General features: G+C 44.4%; 1 protein-coding gene across 2 annotated transcripts in view; it reads left to right on the top strand.

The window, feature by feature from the left end:
• CUX2 (cut like homeobox 2) overlaps positions 1–16,508 on the top strand; it is a 1,287,506-nt gene that overhangs the window by 1,156,172 nt on the left and 114,826 nt on the right. For both annotated transcript variants that reach the window (XM_069619531.1, XM_069619530.1), the window contains 4 exons: positions 5,187–5,378; positions 7,657–7,715; positions 9,859–9,907; positions 9,998–10,097. In XM_069619531.1, coding sequence (XP_069475632.1) covers positions 5,187–5,378; positions 7,657–7,715; positions 9,859–9,907; positions 9,998–10,097 — 400 coding nt within the window. The remainder of the gene's footprint in view (positions 1–5,186; positions 5,379–7,656; positions 7,716–9,858; positions 9,908–9,997; positions 10,098–16,508) is intronic.

Genomic DNA, 16,508 nt, shown 5'->3' with positions numbered 1-16,508 from the left:
AGTCCCATAGTTCTCTATAGGAATGAGGAACAAGGAAGCACTGGCACCGTTGTTAACGGTGCTGATGCTTCCGTGACGGTCTGCATACAATTACCGCTGTGCCCGGCAGGGTCTGACCTGTCGGGTACATCGGCTCCGGCATGCAGACCTGTAATTTGCCGGTCTGGAAAAGCTTACCGGCATCGTTGTTTCCGGATCGGCAGACTCAGAATAAGCTCCAAAAGGAGTGCATTGACAAAGGGCTGTGCAAACATCTGTGCCCCTTCACAGACTCTTCTGGTGCCTGCAACACTGTTGACATGGCAGGGGGTGGTGGAAGAGAGAGAAACGAAGGCGTAATCCAAGTTGTTTAAGAGAGTTTGACTAGTGCTCAGGAGAAGGATAGATACAATCCCATAAAAGCATGACAATGGTTGTGCATTTAAGGCCTAGTTCTATTTTTATGATAATTGACATACGCCAAACACCTGGGGCGTGTGCAACTATGTGGGAGCCCAGGTGTTAGTAGACTGATCAGCTAGCTATGCAGAGTAAATTCTCCAGAGCTCTGCTGGAGTTACTATTAGCTGATGAGTGGTGCAAGCAGCCAAAGTGTGGTGAGACGTGTGTATGATCTAAGATTGCAGCGAGAAATAATGATCAGGTTAGTGGCAAATGAATACCACAAGGTTCATGGACTATGGATATTTACCAGGCCGGTGGAGTTCTAGCTGAACCTGGTTTATTCCTGTGGTGATAATGAGGGATGAGAGTTTGGGTGTGATGTAATTGTACCTGGTGGAGCCATGGTGTTTGCTTAAGCAAAGATGTCTATAGTAGAGATTGCGTGGGCGAGACTGACCCGATTTAGCCCGGCCTCAGCCTCTAGCATATGAGCACTTTCCTTTATTGTGGCTTGGTGAAAAGCCAGATATTTCGAGATTTTTGAAAGTCATATGGTCATCCCAGATGCACAATTCCATAGGCTAGTAGCTAGAGCCGAGAAGGAGATCCCTTCTTGGGCGTGGGACTGTTAAGAGAACCGTCCTGCTGGATTGAAGCGTCCTGTCAGGCACATATTGGATTGCATTCCTTGCAGTGGTTTTTGAGCCCCTGCCTTCGATCCATGGTTGGCATGGTTGGTGATGCTAAGGGTTTTAAAGTGGATCCTCCATTTGAGTGGGAGCCAATGAACGGTCCAGAGTGCAGGGTTGATGTCTTCCAATCTTTTATGATACTCGCTGCTGAGTTTTATACTCTTGTACATGGTTCAGCAGGTAGTTTGGCAGACTTTGATAAATGATGTTGGCATAGTCGAATCATGAGAGTACTAGGGCGGGCACTGCCAGTGTGGGTGTCTTATGAAGTGCATCTTCGATTAAATAATCTGACTGTTACCTTAACTTGTAGTTTGAGGTTGAGGGATTTATCCATAAGAGATGTAAGGTATTTGAATGTTGAGAGCACATTCCCATATCTTCCAGCCAAGGCATGATAGTGGGGTGTGTTGCTTTGGTGCCGCAGCTTTAGATTCGTTCAGTGTCTGCTGGTTGGACCTCATCCATATGTTTATTTGTGAGGGGTGCTTGCCAAGAACTTGTTGATTTTGGATTGATTCTTGTGTTAGTTAAGAAGCTATATGTGTATCATCTGTGTAATTGTAGCAGGTGAGACCAGAGCTTCTAAGGATTTTCAATAGAGGGGTCATGCAGATATGGGAAAGTAGGGGTGGCTGGCTAGAACTTTGTGGTGCCACTCAGATGATATTTCATTGGGGGTGGGGAGGAGAATGTTAACTCCATCAAGTGGGGAAGGAAAGACGCCATCCAGTCTGATTTACTTGTCTTACGTGGTCGAATACAGCTAGACTATTCAGGAAGAGAAGGGTGCCTGGAGTCTGTTTTGTTGTTTAGTGGGCCACAGATGGATGATAGAGTCGATTCTATTCCCCTCATTGGTCTGGATCGGTTGCATCTCATATAAGTTTTGCCTCCACATAATCCTGACGTTATTGGCAGATTCACTTCTCAAGGAGTAAAGAGCAGTACTATGGAATGGATCAGCAGCAGGGATGGTGTCGGGACACGGTAAATGAGATTAAGGCTGGCTTGGGACAAACACTGAAGGCCCTCAGTGATGGGAAGGTGAAGAAGAAGCTGGACACCAAGTCCTTGGTCTTTGACACAATAGTAGGTATCAACCAGGCAGACTGAAAGGCGATGGCCGCCCTTATTGGATATAAATCGACTATGGTACATGGGCTCTTCCCTTGGGAAATCACTACGTCAATGGTCATTATAGGTGACAGTGAAGAAGAAACATATTTTATTAATGAACGGAATTTTGAAGCCTAAAACTGCAAGCTCAAGAACCTCTAGTGCATCCAAGCAGGGCAAAATGGTCAAGATTTGCATTTATTTTAATGTGTGTAAATCTGATATTTGGTCTGTTTATAAGTGTAGATTGGAAGCAAGGCAAAGGGTGATAAAATCCTTTACCCACAATCACACAATGGGCCTCATTACAAGTTTGGCCGTGGCCTTGCCGGTAAAACCGGCAGGCTGCTGCCAAACTTGTGAATTTTTCCGGCCCCTGGCAATGGGGAAATACAGGGCCATTACAACCCTGGCAGACCCTGTATTTCCCCATTGCCAGGGGCCAGAAACGTTTACTCCCATAGGGCTCAAGGGGAATGGGGAGGCCGGATGCACCGGCACCATTCGGAATGGTGCCGGTGCATCCGACATGCTGTGCTCGCGGGTGCCGGTGCGCCTGCCAGGTCCGACCTGGCGGGTTAAAAGGCACCTACGAGCAGAACTCATATTTTGCCAGTCCGGTAACTACAGTACCGGCAAGCTTACCGGTACCGTAGTTACCAGACCAGCAAACTTGTAATGAGGCCCAATTTTGGTCAACTAGGGAAGGCAGGATTACAAACCAACTCAAGTGGTTCCAAATTCATCAACTGAATTCTGAGACCACACCTGTGTCATCAAAATGCTGCTTTCAACGACAACGGCAAAAATAAAATAGTAAAGGCATCTGAATCATTTCCTATGGTTCCTCGCTTTACTCCCAAGTGACATCACTTCAGGGGCTCCACAAGCGACAACTTGACGGCCAGAAGAGTGGGGCCAAATGCAAGCACTTTAAGAGTCAAAAAGCCCTTTGTGAGGCTGGGCAGAGGATGCAAGTTTCAGTGGCCTTTTTTGAGGCAGGGGAGCAGTCTTCCTTATGTTATGTTAAGGAATTAAATGCTCAGTTATAACTTGTTGTAAAGGTCTCTTTTTTCCATATGGTAAATAATCCTATTAGTGCAAAAGAAGGACATGAAAAAGCAAATTTAACAATGTAAATATGTCTCAGAATACATGAATACCCTTTACATCAAAACAGATTTGGAAAATTCAACGAGATAAATCTCATAAACCATTATTAAGTCAGACAGAATTCATTCACCAATTCTCCAAAGGCCATAAACAGATTCAAACATCAAAGTGTTGCTTCATTAATACGCATCAAAGCTAATGTGTGGTTAAATGTTATAGATATCTAATTTGCAAGTTATTTCTTGTCCAGAAATCATAGAGTACATTGCATTGTAAAAACACATGAACTAGGGCTCCTTATCCTTAGCAGCAATCATTGATCTTTTCTTTCACTAGCTACTTTAGCCATCGCTCTGTGTCTGATACAAACGAGACAAATCGTTTTATTTTGTTAGCATTAGTGCATAGTATGTACCTATGCAGGTAGTACACAGAGACTTCCCACCAATCTATGCATGAGTTCAGCATACACAAGGATGCATTCCTTATTACATAAGTTATCATGCTCATCAATGCTCATTAGTTTCAAATAACCCAGATATGTCATCAAAACCATGAATCTTTCATAATTATTCATAGTTTGCATACTAATTTTAAGACTGGGGAAATGGGTAAAATGAAATCTATATGGGTGTAGTCTTTCTTGAACCCCTGGCTTTCACACCCGTAAATCTCATCCTGTGCCTGACAAGGTCTCGGTGGTCTGCAGAAATGTCTTTTTGTCCTTTCTGTACTTGTGGTGGGTCAAATCAAGGATTGCAAAATAACTTCTGTGTTTCAAACTATCATGGTTACTAAGCAATTTACCTAAAAATAGACGTATGCAATCCATGGTCCTAAGAAGTCTTCTTAGCGGTGACCAGTCAAACCTCTGTCTCGAGGTTCAGGATGCAACCAGAAAACTCCTCCTTAGTTATATATGCGCTTGCCCATGTATGATTTTGTGGAAGGACTGGAACATTGGCCACCCACTGATGCCCCATAAGAGAACTTTAGCATCACTATGAATACCGCAATGAAACACCAACATTGTGCAAGCAGTGCTCTCAGCCTTACCTTTTTTGGCCATAGTGGTACCTGTGAAAGAGGATGCAATGAAGTGCTGTAAATGGAATCCCACATGGGCTCGTTATTAGATGTACATGAAAAGGGGAACATATCAGTACTATAGCAGTGTGTTTACCATATTGGTTTCATGGTGTAGTGTACTTTAACTCATTACCACACAGAAATCGTTATTGACCTCCTCTAGAGCCAATCAGAATGTACACAGTGCAGTCATTAACTTCTGGTATTGACTGCATTGCAAACATCTGACTTCAAAAGCAAACAGGGGAAAAATAGTACAATTTCCTGGTAAGATGACGTCTGACTTGGCATTTCCCCTCTAAGAGAACATGTATTTCCACATCAACATTCTATTTAGCACTTGATTGAGAAAGCTAACACATGGGAAATGCTTTCACTTTCTTACATGGAAACCGCTTACTTTTACACCCCCCTAATGCATGCTCATGTTAAACACACTCCAGTTTAACCAATTTTGCAATTGAAATTCTTAACGTAGGAAGACAAGCATGTTATTTAAATACTACAAAATAAAACCACATTTAATTTACTAATTCAGTTTATCAATTTAATTTCTCATTATTAAACTAACGTTTTTTACTTCTGCACCAAAGCTCCAAAAGATGTATTGCTTCTACCATTATGTGCTAATAGCCTTATAGACTTTGGAAGGGGTCATTATCACTTAGGTTAGTGACCCTTCCCCAATTTATAGCCCTCGCATTAAAAACCCTGGCTCGGTCTATAAGGCTATATTATGCAACACATTGTTTGATGTTAAGGAACTCATCATTTTTCTTTTACTTTAAGGATAAAGCCAGTTACTCCATGTGCTCTGGATCGAGGGTAGAGGCCGCTCTAGCTGCAAAGGACAGGGAAATTCTCAGCCTTTTGAAGGACATTCAGCACCTTCAGAACTCCTTACAAGAGCTGGAAGAGTCAACGGCCAATCAGATTGCTGACCTTCAGCGCCAGCTGGCAATAAAATCAGATGCTATCGAGGTAGGTGCATCAGTATTCAGCCATGCAGCTGAGTGCTGTGTGATATCTAATGAGGGTTTGAAGACCTGCTAAGCACCTTCCCCCATGCACACATAATAAAACTAATGTGCCAACATGAGTAAAGAAACCAAAATGGTGATGTTGAGGTCGGAGCACTGTTCAGTGGTTCTCAGCGACAGCTCTGTGCTGCTCAAGCTGGTGGGTCCTTTTTTCTAGTGAGCTCGGGCCATGACTTGGCTCATATCTGGCTACCTCGTGTGCTCCAAGCACACCAGATTGCCTATGCAGCACGCAATAGCAAATCTTAAAATATGCACACAAGTTACATTAAAGAGCTCTCGATCTAATTCATTTTTTGCAGTCTAGTCCCAAGTAAAGTATGTTTCCTCACATGCATTCCCAAGCAGGTCTAAGAATAATTCTAGTGTTTAGCTTTAAAAAGCCTAAGAATTCTCCCACCAGTTTTCCAGCCAGTTGTATCTTATAGAGCTTCATCTTCCTTTGCCACTTCTTCCCAAAAGGTACATCTAGACGTGCCCTTAAAAAGAGCCCCCAAGACCAGCAGGCACAGAGGTTTCTAATGAAGGGCAGTTTAGAATGTTCTCCTGGATTCCAAACAGCCTGACTGGGCAACTGTGGAGCAATCAGCTCCTCTGTGTTTCCCCTCCATCTTGGAATGGGACTGGACCATCCTCCTAAGGTAAATACTTGTTAGGCAAAATCACCAACCAAACCACCTCCCATCCAACCCTGATACCTTTATTCCCAAACTCTGTCACTAGATCGACCTAGACATCCTCTTGCCTCTTCTGAGCAAGAAAGAACCACCCACCTTATGAGCCACCATAGTCTTCCTTGGAGCCCCTGTGCACCTGGGTGACCTGACACTTGCGCATGTATACCCACTGACTGTGCATCATGTCCTTGCTTTGAGATGTTCGCCCTGTGGCCTATGCAGCGGGCCCAGCATAGCAGATACATATGCACCTTTCAGTCCATCACGGGTCTGCAGACCTTACTCCAGTGGGTGGCTTGTGTACTTCAGCAGTACGCCAACACGAGTCTTAGCTGACCATGTTTGGATCAGTTGGAAACCCATCTCTACATATTGTTGGTCATGGTAATAATTAATACATGAATGTATGGTTCCCACAGAAAGTTTACATTCTCCCATGAAACATGTTCAGTGCTTTTTGCCCTTGTAGCAGCATGCCATCCTTTTTAGCTCATCTCTTTTTCATTACAAAATCAAACTAAGATATTGGGCCTCATTACGGGTCTGGCGGTAACTGTGTCGGTAAAACCGGGAGGTTGCCGCCGGACCCATAATGAATTACCGGTGCCACCGGGCTATTCCGAGTCCAGTGGCTGGGAAGTCAGAGGCCAGTCATTTTGTAATTCCCATTGAGTGCCATAGGACTTAATGGGAATGGGGAACACGGAAGCACCGGCACCGTTAATAACGATGCCAGTGCTTCCGTGAAACTCTGTGGGCAGGTGCCGTTCTGCCCGCCAGGTCTGACCCTGGCGGGCGAGACGGCACCCTCCCACAGAGTCGTAGTGTGCCGGTCCGGATACAACAGTGCCGGTAGGCTTACCGGCACAGTTGTTTCCAGACCAGCACACTCCTAATGAGGCCCATAGAAACCATTCTTACCTCGTCCAAAAAAGCTCATACAGATAGGCAACCTCCCCTTTGCATGGGATAGCAAACACCCCTAAAAACGCCCCTCCTATAATCAGGTTTCTTCACTACGTTGTCTCTTAACTCCCTAGGCACAGCTAACAAGCAGTCCAGGTGTACACCCCAACCCCCCTATCTAGGGGAGACTCAACAGAAAACAAAAAATGAGATGTAAGTGCTTGCTCCAGCACTTTTGAACTATTAGCTCTGATGCTTTCCTCTCAAAGAACAGCATACCATTGTTGGTTAATGTGTCCTTCTAGTTGCATGCAAATCAAGAGAGCGGAGCAATCAAGAGGTCATCCCAATGGCAATAACTCCCGTTCTGGATACCAGCACGAGCAAACCAGCTCGAGTCCCCCGAAAAAAAACCGCCCGCCCCCCAACCGGCCGCCTCCACCACACATCTTCATGTTGTTCACATCTATTTACCCAAAATAACAATCCAAGCACAGCATTTCCAGTCCCAAAGCACAGCATTAAAAAGCCTCCCCGCATGTAACATTTCACAGGTGGGAGTGTTAGTGGGCTCTTTTCACCTTTAATGCTGAGCACGGATAACCATGTTTTAACTCTCCCTTTCTATCCGTTTAGAAACTGGAAGAAAAGCTGCAGAGCCAGTCGGATTATGAAGAAATCAAAACGGAGCTAAGGTACAGTAGTCCAATGGAAAGGGGCCTGCTTAGGGCTGGTGCAGGGTCTCAGGAGCCTTCCTCAAAGACTGAAAGCCGGCCCAGTGCCACCCCTTGAATGGGGGTGGCACGGCAGCGCCTTTCCTGGAAGATGCGGGTGCTTGTGGCAAGGAGTGCTATGAGACTGCAGGTATGAGGGTCACGGTACCGGGGGCCAGGCACCTCCGCGTAGGAGGAGGCTGACGTATTCCTGCTCAGAGGTTCTCTCTAATCTCTTAGCCCAAAGCAATGAGAATCCATCAGTTGATCATTTGCCCGCAGCGTGCATGTCACAGCAAATCAGAAGGCTTGAATGCCGACATCTTGGCAGCATGAAGATTAGAGATTCTAGGAAATGTTAGCAATAAGGACTGTCTTTTCTTTGAAAGCATCAATACACATACAGTAAAATGGGGGGTATATTTTATGAATAGAGGAAACAACAGCTAATTATAAAAATAAGTTGTGATTGAAGGACAATTAAATGGATCTTTCACTGAGGTTTTTGTAACTGATTTATATTTCAAGCCTATTCAATTTACAGTTGTGTGTGTCTGGTTAAATATGGGACAAGAGTATATGTTATACTAGTGGCCACTTGTTACAAGAAAGCAGGCCAACTGGGTAGGAATAAGCATATTCTTCCCGCTCTCTGCACTGCGGCATGACTGGGGATCCATCTCTAGTCAGAATCCTGTACATTACTCATTTACTTGGCCCACTTTGCTCAGCAGAAGATGGAAGCATGTGCGTGTATGCAACCTTAGACTCTTGGATCCCTTGTTGAAATCCTTTGCCTAATTCATTTCTTTGGCACAGTATGTCAGACAGAAGGTGTATTCCTACTGTCGGCCCCGGGATTACTAGAGGTAATCCTTTTTTGAATTCATAACTTATTTGTTTGGCACCATCTGTCGAGCAGAAAGAGTACGCTTCTGATGGTGTAGCCCCATTGTCTCCTGGACCAAAGGGAACTGATCCATTGCTGGAACTGATCCATTGCTGGAAACCTGTGTAGAACTTTGTCTGGCACATTGCATTGGATGGAAGGTGTTAGCATATGCTTGTTTTCCAACTTTGACCTCCTGATCACTGGAGATGGCGTCTTTGCTGAAATCCTGTGCAACACTAATTTGTTTGGCACAGTGTGTCCGGCAGAAGGAGTATGTGTACACTTGCAGTCTGTGCTTTGACTCCTAGAGTACTGGGAATTGATTGCTTGTTGGAATCTCAGACGTGGCGAATCAATTTGGCACAGTCTGTTGAGCAGAAGGTGTAAGCGTATGTTTGCATATCCCCTTTGACTCCTGCATATCCCCTTTGACTCCTGCATATCCCCTTTGACTCCTGGTCCACTGGGGATTCATCCCAGGTTGAAATCCTATACATATTTGCTTGTCAAAGTCTGTCTGCACACTGAGTAGGTACATACTTGTATTCCTCCGGTTGATGCATGGATTAATGGTAATTGATCGCTTCTTGAAATCCTACATATAACAAATTAGATGATCATAGTCTGTTGAGCAGAAGGAGTTAGCACATGCGCGTATGCCCCTTTCATGCCCAGGTCATCGGGGTGTGGCACTCTGTTGGGTGGCATGAGTAAGCCTATGATTTTATACCTAGACTCCTGCATCATTTGGTTCACTTGTGGCAGTGCTTTGCTCATCTAATGTATTCTATGGAATATAAAGATATTATCGTTAGGCTTTTTAGTCGCATATAAATGTGTTGCACCGTTCTGCAGTGTGGTAGATCCTAAAATAAAGGATTAGTCCAGAGCATGGTAAACATCCATTTGAAATGTTTTCATGATATTGATTTGTGTCTGAATTGTCTACATATTTTCATATGATGAGCTAGCAGTCTGGCAATGAGAAGAATTGTTAATTCAGGGTTCTTCAAATTAAGAAAATACCACAACAAAGCAATGCCCGAAAATGCTCCTCGTCCATGTCCATGCAATTAGCCGACAGCGCGTCTCTAAATAAATGTCTATTAAATCTAAGAAATGGACGAGGCCCTTATTGCCTTCCTAGAGACAAATACTGTGGAAAGTGATTTCTGAGTAAGTTCTACTGCAAATACAGTCCCCACCTTAATGCTGTAATTATTATTTCTACAGCATCCTGAAAGCAATGAAGTCTGCGTCCGCGAACTCCGGCCCTTCCCAGGCAAGTGCTTTGATTCCTTCTCAATAAAAGTATTCCTTGCAGTAGTTCTAAGGTAAACATGACGAAATACACTTATTTTGCTTTTTGCAGACCATTCCAAAATCCGATGCCACGTTGCTTTTGGCAAAAGACACCTTCTTCCGATCACAAAAGCACCATTTGGAAAAAGTGGCCCACTTGCCCAACACTGGTAAGCGCGTGGGATGTTTTCCTTTTATTTTATTTTCAATGGCCAGGGTGTTGAGAGATAGCTCGTTGGCATCGTGTTTTTCTTCATGAGCGTATTGGCACTATGTTACCAGTGCGAAGGAGCGAGAGCAGTGTGGGCAGGCAGTCGCCGGGTAGGAAAGAAGTGGGAAGGGAAAGAGGGTGAGAGGTGGGAGATGATCTTTGTCCCTCTGTCTCACCATCTCTTGTCTCTCATATAAGGCAGACAGAAATAAAGGCAACCAAAGAGTCATAGAGCCAAAGAAACAGTAAGAGATAAATCGATTGAGAGGGCCATATCACAGCTTGGGTGACAGAAAGAGAGGGAAGGTGAGAGAAGCAGAAGGAGAGAGATCTTAATTGGGAGCTAGAAGGGAAGAGACGGAGAGGGTGAGAGATAGAAATGTGAGATTGACAGAAAGAGACAAATGTGCAGCACAAAAAGAGACATGGAGGAAACTAATAGGGAGCAAGGATATGAAAGAAAGAAAAATAAATATTGCAGACACAGAGTGCGAGAGAAACATATAGAGATATAGAAAACAAGAGTGAGCAAGACAGTGATAGAGGAAGAGACAGAAAGAAAGGCAGAGATTGTGTGTGTGGGGTTGTGTAGGAGAGAGAAAGAGAGAGAGACACACAATGAACTACGTATGGAGATGAGCAGAAAGAGAGATAAGGGCCGGCCAAGATAGCATACAAGAGAGAGAAATCAAAAGAGAAAGAAACATAATACGGCAGAAAATGAGGAAGAGAAGTTTGGTGCTATTCCGATGGTAAATCTTCTGGAATACCACCAAACGGATTCAGCGTTACCGACCATTTGGTCAAGGCGTAATTACCACCAGATCACAATTAGTGGTATGGCGGTGTTAGTCCCAGTTTATGGACTCCATAGGACTCCATAACAATTTTGGTGGCATTATCCCCAACGATAATTCCGCCGGCAGTAATTCCACAGAATTTTGGCATTATGGTGGCAAAATTACCTCGAGCTAGATAGGAAAATAGAAAAAGAACCTTTTTCCTGTTACGTCTGATCCTCCTCTCTTTGTTGTCTTCGAGAAATCTTGGGGAGAATCCTTATAGGTCAAGTATTTGTTGAAAGTCAGAGGGCCTGTGGGGGATCTATGTAAAAGGGTCGCCTGGTAAATGTTTCCACGGAGGTGATTTGCTTTGCTGACTCCTAACAAGCCTTCCCCACACATTCGAGTACTGTTGTTATTTCAATAAGTAAACTCCAGTGCTCCAGTATGAAGAGAAGGTGCTTGATTGCAGTCAGGGGGCACATTGGCGTAAATAATGCCCACTGGAGACATTTTGCATGGAAAGACTTTCTCTGTATATCCCCGTGGCACATATTCCCTGGTTCCATGGGAAAACCTTATTTGAAAACAATTATTTGTGACTAACATCTTCAGAATTTGGTGTTTTTTTGCTAGGTTGTTTTTTCGTGATGTCTTTTGTGGGGGTCCCCGAATCCCCTCTGATTTCTCCCATATACCCACCCACCCTTGACTGCGTGTTTTGTTGTTGTCAATCCTTTGAACAATATGTTTTTGAGTTAACCTCATTCAGTCAACTTCATTGACAAAAATGTTTTTCGAACACTCTTCTCGCATATTACCAGCATAAACACTATAACAGATGCAAGAGATAGGAGTCACACATCTTTGCAGGAATCACTAGTTCTAGAGGAAAGAACGAAGAAGAAAGTATTCTTCTGATGGGTACAGGCAGCCGGTGCAGAGGAGTGGGATAGGCCTTAGAGAGGCCAGAAGTCAAACTATAGTTCATCCTAATGGTAGAACATAGGTAGGAAAGAGCGAGGGGCTTTTTATTGCATGATGTGCCACCCCCAGGAATGGGGGAACCAATCAGAAATGGCCTGCGAGAGTAACAGGCATTCCTCCTGCACATGCTCCATCAAAGAGGCATTGCTCCTATGCACGTGTGTGCATTTAGTGTGGTTTGGAAAAGTGCACCTGCCTTCCTAGTTGCCATCCATGTGGGAAATGAGCGAGAAGACCTACAGTCCAGGAGAAGTGGGGAACGAGGTGAAACGCAGAGACCTTTATCTAACTAGAAAACTTCAGGCCAAGGTTCCTTCCAGAGAATAGATGAACCCACCCACAGCTTTGCAGCCCAATGTTGCATGACCTTGCCTCCTCTTGATCACATGACCTAGAACAAAAGGTCCCACTGCCCCCTCTCCATCTGTAGTAGTGAAGGTGCATAGCCCTCTTCTCAGAAGGTCATCTGCCTCATCCTTCTTAATAACCATCTGCAAGGCATTCTTGCCTGTGTATTTGTAGCACAGGGTTGACAGCGTTAATGGTGACTCCAGTTTGGTCCAGCAATGGCCTGAAAGGGCCATTGTCAGAACTCCTCCACCTCGGGTAAAGCCTTCCCTATATGCATCTCCCTACACTCACGTCTACCAATCACCACCCACACTCGCTGCTTCAAGCATCCAAGATGTACTCTGCCCTTACAATGCCCCGACCAGCACATCCTTAGTCACAAACAACTCATTACCATTCATACATCCCCAAGCCTACTACCATAGAGCGACAGGCTTATCAATTTACACTCTCTAGTACTCCAGACTGCAGACAAACCTGACCTGACCAGTACGGACCACCCAGACTCACTATTTCTCAGGGAGACAGTTTATCCCCACCATCACGCATATCCATCATCCTCATCTGTATAAGCTACAACATTCTGTCCATTAACCATGGAAGCACTCACCAGTCACTTCCCAGTGTTGCACACTCAGACTGCCACCTTCCACCTGCTCTGCTGTTCATCCAAAAAACAACCCAGCCTTGTTCAACTCACAGACCACGTAATTTCTCTAAGCAGCAACCAACTTTACAACATCTCCATTGGCAGCGGCCATCAGCGGTCAATGAAGCAACCATTAAAACACAAACAAAATGAAGAAGCAGCATTTAACCTCCTCATCACACTTAACATCCAACCATTCCCTCTAGTTGTCCTGCTATAATTACCCCTTAAGTGTCTACCTCCCCAGGAATGACCACACTGCTAAACCATTTCGTCACAGTCTCACCAAACACCCTGACCAACCTAAGCCAACCACGGCACCCCACCGCACTTTCCAAAACGTCACTTTATAGTCACTGGCAGGAGACTACCTCTCCCTGGAAGCCACATGTGACGTTTCCATTAATGTCAATATCCTATTCAACATTCAGCCTTAGCCTGCCAGCCTGACAGCCATACTCAACACAAATGCACCACGAAAACATTGTATTAGCAGACCGAAGCCCTCTGCACTCTGGTACATGGACACGTTAACAAACAGCAAATGCATCACCCACAAACTAGAGTAGAATTGGTGAAGGCATCATTGGCAAAAAAGCCACATTACTCATTAAACCGTCAGCTGATGTCACAGGCAGCTCATAACTGCAGCGAAAAACAATAATTACTCCTCAACCATAGCAGTATCATCCGAAAAAAGCAAAGCGTTCTTCACAGTCATCAAACAGTGCATCAATCCATGACCCTAACCAGTAACACTGCAATTCAATGACAAGCGCAGCTCCATCAAAGACTACTTCAGAGATGACATCAGTAAACACATTAATGCTACAAATAGCCACCTTGCCTCTCGCATCCTCGCACAGCACATCTAAGTGGTCCAAATTGAACACTATAACACCTTGCAGAGCTAGCCCATATTCTTACAACCTTCAAGCCTACATCCTACAATGATGACATCCTACCCACCTGCTGTCTGTAAACCATTGCAGTAAAGGCATTCAAATCCTTGCTCCATGTAATCAAGACCTCTCTAGTACATGCACATTTCCTTGTTGCTCTAACATCTAGCCAAATCCTCTCACACCTAAAGAAACCCACTGCCAGGTCTTGCCTTGCCCGATCCGCTGGAGCTGCTCAACACCACAGACCCAGAAGAGCATCTCATTCTCTAGCCAGTAATTCTTACAGCTGAGCCCCACACACCACTAGGGTAACGTAGCGCACCCATGGGGGAAAGGAGAAGTGGAGAAAATAACAAACAACAATTACAGTATTCCTAGTCTGGTGGGGATCTGCAGGGACAAAAAAGAAGAACAGGGTATGCTTCTCCCTACCCCTTTCTTGTTTCCCAACCACCAACTCCCAAAGAATCACCTGCACCTGTACTCCTCAGCTAACTGCCTTGAGGATCGTATGTTGAAAGGATTCCTCAGGTAATTCTTGCTGCTGACTTAATTAATGGATTAATTGAAGTTCACATCGGATCCTAAAATATCTTAAGTGGAAAGTTCACAGAATAACACTTTTGTGAGGTTGCTTCTAGATTTTTGAATTTCTATTATACCTTACAAAACTAGAAATAACTAACTAACTAAATCATCTTTATTTGTCTTGAAGTTACTTTGTACTCATTCAGAAATAATGTCTGATAGATAAAGCATATGTTAAACTCATGTGTAGCATCTGCTTGAATTCAGTACTTTTTATTTCTATGATTCAACGTTGAAAATTGTTCTTTTCTCTTTTTTTCTCATCAACCAGCAACTTTCTAAATCTTAAGGTTACTAAAGTGCACAGGTTCCAATTCCAAGAGGACATATACAGACTTGGATCGCCCCCTTGCGCCCTGCAAATACAATGATCTTCTTTCACGACTGCGTATGCTGTACTAAATGCTGTCTTGCCCAATGTATGCACGCAGCTTTGTGCGATGGGGAGGCCTTGTACTTTGAACAGACAAACAATGTTTATGCGCCCTTTAGCAATGCAGAGACGCTGCATCTCCTGAGTGATGTTCAGGAAGAAACCTTGGTATCTCATTAGAGGAGACACTACTCTCTCGCACACACGCATTCAGAGTTCTGAGCTGTATTGCCCCAGTAACGGCCGAGACTGGGTATCACATACCCTAAAGCTTGCCACAGCCGTAGTCTAAGATACATGCAAGCGTAGCTCTGACAAACTTCAGCGTGATGAGGTACGCCAGAGATAACAGTTTCCTCTACAAAATCTGTTACTGGGAAATCGCTTAACAGTTCTTGTGAGAAACTATACTGAAATATCTTATTAAAACCCAGAAACCTCCTGACAGCTTCATTAATGCCGTGCTCCCATCATTTGAACACCAATGTCCCACAAAGTCTTTTAAAGAGAATCTTCTTTTAAACCTGACACAGTTTACTCAGGCAGAAGCAGCCATGGGCCTTGACCTAGTGAGCTTCCTAAAAACAGGACCTTCCTGCTTGACCGTTAATGATGAAAGGCAGTTTAGAATCTTGCCCAGCTTCCCTTTGTCCTGCCTTTAACCAATCAGCAATCGTAATCCCCTCCTCCATGTTGACTAGGAATAATTTACTGATTCTATAAAAGATTGATTAAGGCCCAAACCAACGTCAGTCTGGAACAATAAATTAAATGTTGTCACTCAATTTCTTCCACAAAAGACCACTAGTGAGTGTGATAACCTCTCACCCCTTTACCTGTGAAAGAAGCAACTGCCCACCCTGTGCACCCTTCCAGCCATATTACGAGACCTGATACCCACTCTTGACCCAGAAGATAAATTCCAATGACCATCCAATCCTTCACTCACAAATCATCATGATAATCATTGGCAAACCCATCATCAAAGAGGATAACGAGATGATGAACCAGACCAGCCTTCTTGGGAATTATCATTTCGTCTTCCAACCTTACAAGTCTGCCAACATCAAGATCATCGTTCATGCTCTCCATATTCTTGACACGAGTATACTTCTCTATTAGTCCTGCTCGAGGTCTATGCTGCTTTCCACAGTATCAACCACAAAGCATGTCTCTACATCCACACCACCTGCATTGGAACCAGTTCTCCTCCTACCTATCAAACAGGCACCAACTTGTACAGGTGGGCACCAGCACATCACAGTGCTGCTGTGTTCCAAGCAATGTCACTCAAGAATTCATTCAGTCTCCTGTCATTGTCAACATGTCATCCTCCTCTATATTGAGCCACTGGATGAACTCCTAGCTGACCTCATCATGACATTCCACTTATAATGCTGATAATACCCAACTCACCCATTGTACATATACAGCAAATGTCAAGCACCTTCCTGAAACATAGATCTAATTCATCCCATTGGGAACCCCTCAAAGTGAGCACAAGTTCACGCCCAGCTAACAGCAATGACACTAGATGCATTTCCTGCCCACCTCAGTCCATGAGCAAAGTTCTTCAGCTTTCCTTCATCCCAGCCGTAGACTCAGAACTGTCCTGCAAGTCCTTGTTGTCTTCCATTTGGAGAGTAGATACGCCCTTCGGGCAGGTGTCCCTGCCACGTCAGTGGGTCTCCTGAAAGTGGTACAACATGCTGTGGCCTTCCTCATCACAGGAAGA

Source organism: Ambystoma mexicanum, chromosome 10 (assembly GCF_040938575.1).
Source record: "Ambystoma mexicanum isolate Mex_15411 chromosome 10, UKY_AmexF1_1, whole genome shotgun sequence".
Classification (NCBI taxonomy): Eukaryota; Metazoa; Chordata; class Amphibia; order Caudata; family Ambystomatidae; genus Ambystoma; species Ambystoma mexicanum.
Note: the sequence above shows the minus strand (reverse complement) of the source record. Positions and strands in the feature narration are given on the sequence as shown.